Source organism: Pelophylax lessonae (assembly GCF_965119305.1).
Source record: "Pelophylax lessonae genome assembly, chromosome: 3".
NCBI classification, from domain to species: Eukaryota; Metazoa; Chordata; class Amphibia; order Anura; family Ranidae; genus Pelophylax; species Pelophylax lessonae.
Genome location: NC_138770.1, coordinates 60,879,636 through 60,887,246, shown reverse-complemented (window position 1 = coordinate 60,887,246; position 7,611 = coordinate 60,879,636). Strand labels below are relative to the sequence as shown.

At 45.9% G+C, this 7,611-nt stretch overlaps 1 protein-coding gene across 1 annotated transcript in view; it reads right to left on the bottom strand.

Annotated features, from left to right (window-relative positions):
• The window catches only part of EFR3B (EFR3 homolog B), a 340,255-nt gene that overhangs the window by 183,282 nt on the left and 149,362 nt on the right, over window positions 1–7,611 (bottom strand). Inside the window, exon 3 of the mRNA XM_082251134.1 lies at window positions 669–796. Coding sequence (XP_082107260.1) covers window positions 669–796 — 128 coding nt within the window. The remainder of the gene's footprint in view (window positions 1–668; window positions 797–7,611) is intronic.

The window sequence follows — 7,611 nt, the reverse complement described above, 5'->3', positions numbered from 1 at the left end:
GGAGCACACAGGGGCCCAGAGACAGCAGAGGACATGTGAACTGGAAAGGAGGGATGAGGGGCAGCATATAGAAGAACCAATCTCCTCCATTTTCCTCCTGCAGCTACAAGAGGAAAATGGAGGACACTAGTTTCTCTAAATGCTGCCCCCACCTATCCAGGTGTACAGGGGAGCTGCACAGGCCCCTGGAGCATGGGGACAGGTTGCAATCACAACCCCTGCAACCCCTGTAGTTACGCCCCTGGTAGGGATGTATGAAAACAGAATCTGTCACTTTCTGCAGCTGGAGACAGATCTGTTACAGTGGGGGCCTTCTCAGGAAACCAATGACAGACTTCTTGCATTGCAGTGCTGTACAGTGCTTATGTTTTCCTGCTGTTCTCTTTCTAATACAGGTTCTCCTATTTCTTTGTCACTGAGCCATGAACCCCAAACATACATGCAGCAAAAGGGAAGAGGGTGAAAAATCAGAATTCTTTAATTCCTCTCTTGTTCCTGGTCAGTATCTTCAGAAACATTGAAGCCAATGCACCAGAATGTCAGCCAGGCATCAGGAATTTTCAGGACAGCTCAGCAATGGCAACCTACATATTTCTCTCTTGGTAGATTTAGATTAATGCAAGTCTATCACTGCGTTCAGGATAAGTAACACTTCATAACATCCTTACCCATAGCGGTGCCTGGCCACATCTCGACTTAGTCGCTCAGATAAGTAAGCCCCAATTCGATCCAGCTTCTCTGGGGCTGATAGAGCGTAGAATGTCAGCTTCTCCATGTTTGCCTTGACCAGGCCATCCTAAAAATACCACAAAACAGATGAGTGTACTCTACACCTCCTGTTAAAACCACCAATTAAGATAGCTGTGCTACCCCCTACACTCTATACAATATTGTATCACCCTCTAGTGTGCTATTAGTGATAGTGTAGGTAAATTTGATTTTATGACTCATGGTATGTTATGCGAGTCTGTAATTGGGTCGGGTTACTGCAGGCCAGGCTGGATGGCTCCACAGAGGGGGGTGTCTCTGGTACCTCCCCTTGGATCTAGAAGCTGGGAGAAGCTTCTGGAAGTTAGTGGGTGGAGGCCAGGAGGTCCTTATCTGCGTACTTGAGGGAATCTGACCAATCCAGAGGGCAAGGCAGGGAGGCTGGGTTAGCCATTAAATATGGTGGAGCCTGGCCAGCAGGGGAGTTGGGTGGAAGATGAAGTGCAGAGGAGGCTGTTGGTGACTTAGGAGGGGACCCCTTGGTCTAGGGGGGTTCTGGCTTTAGGCCGGGACTCGGGCTGGTTGGGAAGAATCCTTTCAGCATCCAGTTTGAGAAGAAATCTTGCCTAAGAGCAGCAGGGAGCAACTAAGACAGAGTGAGTACACCCAGGGATTCACAAGGAGAGAGACTGCCACATGTATCAAGCTTTGAAAGGACATTGCTGTGCTTAACCCTTTTATCCCTTGTCCAGAGAGATCTTCGGAGCAGCCGTGTGGGCTGGGAGACAATTAGCCAGGAGGGCTGGTAGTACCTGCCGGCAGTGGAGCAGCGAGTAATTCTACAAAAGGAGAGGAGATAATCTTGCATGCAGTTTTGTAACATTTTGTGCTATTTTCCCAAGTGCTTCTGGTCTGTAAGGGACTTTGCACTGATCCCAAGAGACGGGGAGGGGGGGGGGGGGGTTTCTAGCAAAGAGAGAAATCCAGGATCTTTTCTCTGTACATAGGAAGGAACTTTGTCCTCATCTGTTGTTCAAGTCAAGTTGGGAATCCCATAATCCCTATACCCTATCCAAGTTGTTTTCCCCAATAAACAACAAAATCAAGCCCATAGACAGATTTCTTGTGTCTGGATGCTGGAAATGCGTGTTGCCTGGCTGTGCAGAAATAGGGGAAACCAGTAACCTGTGGAGGTCACGCTACAATATACAGCAGCCCTCAAAAATTCCACTTACGAGTGGAATGATGAGGATGGCAAGTAAGGGCTGTGTTGTAAGAAAAGGGTGGACCCGGGGCACAGAGCAGTGCGCCCTGAGCCCGCCCATTGTGTGACAATAGTGAATTAATATTCGCTATTGTCACACGGATCCTCATCCTGGCCAATCAGGAAGCAGGTCCGAGACCCGTTTCCTGATTGGCCGAAAGGCGAACAATTGCCATTGGCCAAGGAGGAGGAGGGAGGGAGACGCGGAGGTTTGAGGAGAAGCCGCCGCTGCATCAGGTAAGTGCACGCTGGTCTCTCTGCATGCTGTGGTAACTCTACATTTAAGGGGGCACGCTGTGGGCACTCTGCATTGAAAGGGGGCACGCTGTGGGCACTCTGCATTGAAAGGGGGCACGCTGTGGGCACTCTGCATTGAAAGGGGGCACGCTGTGGGCACTCTGCATTGAAAGGGGGCACGCTGTGGGCACTCTGCATTGAAAGGGGGCACGCTGTGGGCACTCTGCATTGAAAGGGGGCACGCTGTGGGCACTCTGCATTGAAAGGGGGCACGCTGTGGGCACTCTGCATTGAAAGGGGGCACGCTGTGGGCACTCTGCATTGAAAGGGGGCACGCTGTGGGCACTCTGCATTTAAGGGGGCATGCTGTGGGCACTCTGCATTTAAGGGGGCACACTGCGGGCACTCTGCATTGAAAGGGGGGCACGCTGTGGGCACTCTGCATTGAAAGGGGGGCACGCTGTGGGCACTCTAAAGTTGTTGTTGTTAAGATTTTTTTGTAACCTAATTCTGAATAAAACATTTAACAGTGTAATTTTTTAGATATTTTACGAGGGTGTGTTTAGGGGCGGAGCAGGGTAGGGTTTGGGTGGGGCAACAAGTAGCGAGTAACTCTTAAGGCCTGGCTAGTAGCTCATGACTTGAAATTTTGAGCCCTGATATACAGTGTATAGCGCCGCAATTCATAAGGTGAAACATAAAAGTGCTAACAGTCCATATAATTGCAAAGTGCTTCAAGTAAAGTGCTCCGAGTCTTGGACAAAACGTGACGGTCACCATTCTTGTCCCTTTTTAGGACCGAACTCACCGCAAGTTATTGACCTCCTGATTATACACAAAGGTAGGTCAAACTGAGCTTAAAGTCTCTGGTCAGCCTCTCGTGGTAAGTCACCATCCACAGCACTGCAATACTCCACACACATAGGAAAGGAACCAACAAACATCTCATTGCGCAATGCTATTTATTAAAACATCCCCACAAAATCATAAAAGTATGCATTCACATTATCTAGTGCCTCCCCTGGTGCTCGGAATTATCTGGCGTCAAATGTACTGGAATGCCCCTGCTTCAATGCCCTGATGCGCGCTTAGGTATCGTGAGCGCATTCTTTTATGATTTTGTGGGGGATGTTCTAATAAATGGCATTGCTTAACCGCATGCCGACCAGCCGCCGTAGATTTACTGCGACAGGTCAGCTCTGTCTTGCAAAGCGAGGTACCTGTACGTCGCTTTGCAGGACTGCCAGTGGGCCACAGGGGGAGCCAATCAGCGTTTCCGGTGACGCCGATGTCCGCCGGGCACCCACGATCGCTCCCCGTGGAAACAGAACATTGTAAACACGGCAGACCGCTGTTCTGACAGTAATGAACACAGGGATCCTATGCTCCTCCTGTTTAGGAACACAGGTCTCTGTGTTCATGCAGCAAGCCCATCCCCCACACAGTTAGAAAGCACCACCTAGGGACACATTTAACCCTTTGATCGCCCCTGGTGTTAACCCCTTTCCTGCCAGTGTCATTATTACAGTAACAGTGCATATTTTTAGCACTGATTACAGTAGTAATGTCACTGGACAAAGTGTCAAAAATATCAGTTAGGGGTCCGATCTGTCCGTTGCAATGTCGCTAAAAATCGCTGATCGCCGCCATTACTAGTAAAAATAAATAAATAAAAATGACATAAATCTTTCCCCTAGTTTGTAGACGCGATAACTTTTGCGAAAACCAATCAATTTACACTCATTGGGATTTTTTATTTACCAAAAATATGTAGCAGAATGCATATTGGTCTAAAATGATAAAAAAAAAAAAAAATTTGGATTACAGAATTTTTTTTATTGGGAATGTTATGTTATATAGCAGAAGGTAAAAAATATAATTTTTTTTTTTTTTTCAGAATTGTCGCTCTTTTTTTGTTTATAGTGAAAAAAAAAAAAAAAAAAAAAATCGCACAGGTGATCAAATACCACCAAAAGAAAGCTCCAATTGTGGGAAAAAAAGGACATTAAATTTGTTTGGGTACAGCGTCGCACGACCGCGCAATTGTCAGTTAAATAACATAGTGCCATACCGCAAAAAATGGCCTGGTTATTAAGGGGGAAAAACCTTCTGGTCCAGAAGTGGATAATGAGATTTTTTTAGTTCCTTTCCTATGTGTGTGGAGTATTACGGTGCTGTGGATGGTGACTTACCACGAGAGGGTGACCAGAGACATTAAGCGCAGTTTGACCTACCTCATGTATAATCAGGAGGTCAACAGCTTGCAATGAGTTCGGTCCTAGAAGGGCACCCAACTCGTGACAGGAACGGACATTTTTTTCTTTGTTTGGCATGGAGGACAGTCACTTTTTGTCCAAGAAACGGAGCACTTTTTTGAAGCACTTTTATTGACTGTTAGCACTTTTATGTTGCACCTTATGAATTGTGGCGCTATATATACAGTATCTCACAAAAGTGAGTACCCCCCCTCACATTTTTGTAAATATTTTATTCTATCTTTTCATGTGACAACACTGAAGAAATGACACTTTGCTACAATGTAAAGTAGTGAGTGTACAGCTTGTATAACAGTGTAAATTTGCTGTCCCCTCAAAATAACTCAACACACAGCTATTAATGTCTAAACCGCTGGCAACAAAAGTGAGTACACCCCTAAGTAAAAATGTCTAAACTGGGCCCAAAGTGTCAATATATATATATATATATATATATAAATAATATTGTATAATTGTATAGGGCAGAGGTCTCCAAACTTTCTAAACAAAGGGCCATTTTACTGTCCTTCAGACTTTAGAGGGGCCAGACTGTGGCCAATTTGAGCACCGTTGCCGTTTTTTGGTTTTAGAGAAATAGTGTCCCATAATTGGTATCAGTGGGGGGAATAGTGCCTCATCTTCGGTGTCAGTGGAAGGAATAGTGTCCCGTCATTGGTGTCAGTGGGAGGAATAGTGCCTCATCTTTGGTATCAGTGGAAGGAATAGTGCCCCATCATTGGTATCAGTGGGAGGAATAGTGCCTCATCATTGGTATCAGTGGGAGGAATAGTGCCTCATTATTGGTATTAGTGGGAGGAATAGTGCCTCATCATTGGTATTAGTGGGAGGAATAGTGCCTCATCATTGGTATTAGTGGGAGGAATAGTGCCTCATCATTGGTATTAGTGGGAGGAATAGTGCCTCATCATTGGTATTAGTGGGAGGAATAGTGCCCCATCATTGGTATCAGTGAGGGAATAGTGCCCCATCATTGGTGTCAGTGGAAGGAATAGTGTCCCATCATTGGTATCAGTGGGAGGAATAGTGCCTCATCATTGGTATTAGTGGGAGGAATAGTGCCTCATCATTGGTGTCAGTGGGAGGAATAGTGCTTCATCATTGGTATCAGTGGGAGGAATAGTGCCTCATCATTGGTGTCAGTGGGAGGAATAGTGCCTCATCATTGGTGTCAGTGGGAGGAATAGTGCCTCATCATTGGTGTCAGTGGGAGGAATAGTGCCTAATCATTGGTATCAGAGGGAGGAATAGTGCCCCATCATTCGTATCAGTGGGAGGAATAGTGCCCCATCATTGGTATCAGTGGGAGGAATAGTGCCTCATCATTGGTGTCAGTGGGAGGAATAGTGCCTAATCATTGGTATCAGTGGGAGGAATAGTGCCCCATCATTGGTATCAGTGGGAGGAATAGTGCCCCATCATTGGTATCAGTATAAGGAATAGTGCCTCATCATTGGTATTAGTGGGAGGAATAGTGCCCCATCATTGGTGTCAGTGGGAGGAATAGTGCCCCATCATTGGTATCAGTGGGAGGAATAGTGCCCCATCATTGGTATCAGTATAAGGAATAGTGCCCCATTATTGGCATCAGTGGGAGGAATAGTGCCCCATCATTGGTATCAGTGTAAGGAATAGTGCCCCCCCCCCCCCATTATTGGTATCAGTGGGAGGAATAGTGCCCCATCATTGGTATCAGTGGGAGGAATAGTGTCCCATCATTGGTATCAGTGGAAGGAATAGTGCCCCATCATTGGTATCTGTGGGAGGAATAGTGCCCCATCATTGGTATCAGTGGGAGGAATAGTGCCCCATCATTGGTGTCAGTGGGAGGAATAGAGCCCCATCATTGGTATCAGTGGGAGGAATAGTATCCCATCATTGGTATCAGTGGGAGGAATAGTGCCCCATTATTGGTATCAGTGGGAGGAATAGTATCCCATCATTGGTATCAGTGTAAGGAATAGTGCCCCATTATTGGTATCAGTGGGAGGAATAGTATCCCATCATTGGTATCAGTGGGAGGAATAGTATCCCATCATTGGTATCAGTGTAAGGAATAGTGCCCCATTATTGGTATCAGTGGGAGAAATAGTGCCCCATCTTCGGTGTCAGTGGAAGGAATAGTGCCTCATCTTTGGTGTCAGTGGGAGGAATAGTGCCTCATTGTTGGTTTCAGTGGGAGGACTTCTATCCCACTGTTAATGTCAGTGGGAGGAATAGCGCCCCAAGAGCCGGATAGAGGCAAGCAAAGTTTTTGAAGATTGGAGACAACTAGTATAGAGTATAGAGTGTAGGGGGTAGCGCGGCTATCTATATTGGTGGTTTTATAAGTAGGTTGTGGTTGCACAACAGAATTAGCATTAGCTTCCCTAAATGTTATTAATTTATTATATATATTTTTTTACACAGAGTGATATTTAAACACATGGTTAAGGTAGCGCAGCTACTGTACAGCTGTGGCCAAAAGTTTTGAGAATGACACAAATATTAAGTCTGCTGCTTCAGTTTTTACGATGGCAATTAGCATATACTCCAGAATGTTATGAAGAGTGATCAGATGAATTGCAAATATTTGCAAAGTCCCTCTTTGCCATGAAAATGAACTTAATCCCATAAAAAGCAATTCCACTGCGTTTGTGAAGAAGGCTTCAGGGCGCTCAAGAAAGTCCAGCAAGCGCCAAGACCGTCTCCTACAGTGGATTCAGCTGCGAGATTGGGGCACCACCAGGGCAGAACTTGCTCAGGAATGGCAGCAGGCAGGTGTGAGGGCATCTGCATGCACAGTGAGGAGAAGACTTTTGGAGGATGACCGAGTTTCAAGAAGGGCAGCAAAGAAGCCACTTGTGGCTTGGGGAACAAAACATCAACATTTTGGGTCCATGGCCAGGAAACTCCCCAGACCTTAATTCCATTGAGAACGTGTGGTCAATCCTCAAGAAATGGGTGAACAAAAAAAAAAAAAATACCACAAATTCTGATAAACTCCAAGCATTGATTATGGAAGAATGGGCTGCCAGGGTGATTCGCAGAGGTCTTGAGAAAGAAAGGATCAACCCTGCAAATATTGACTCTTTGCATAAACTTCATGTAATTGTCAATAAAAGCCTTTGACACTTCTGAAATGCTTGT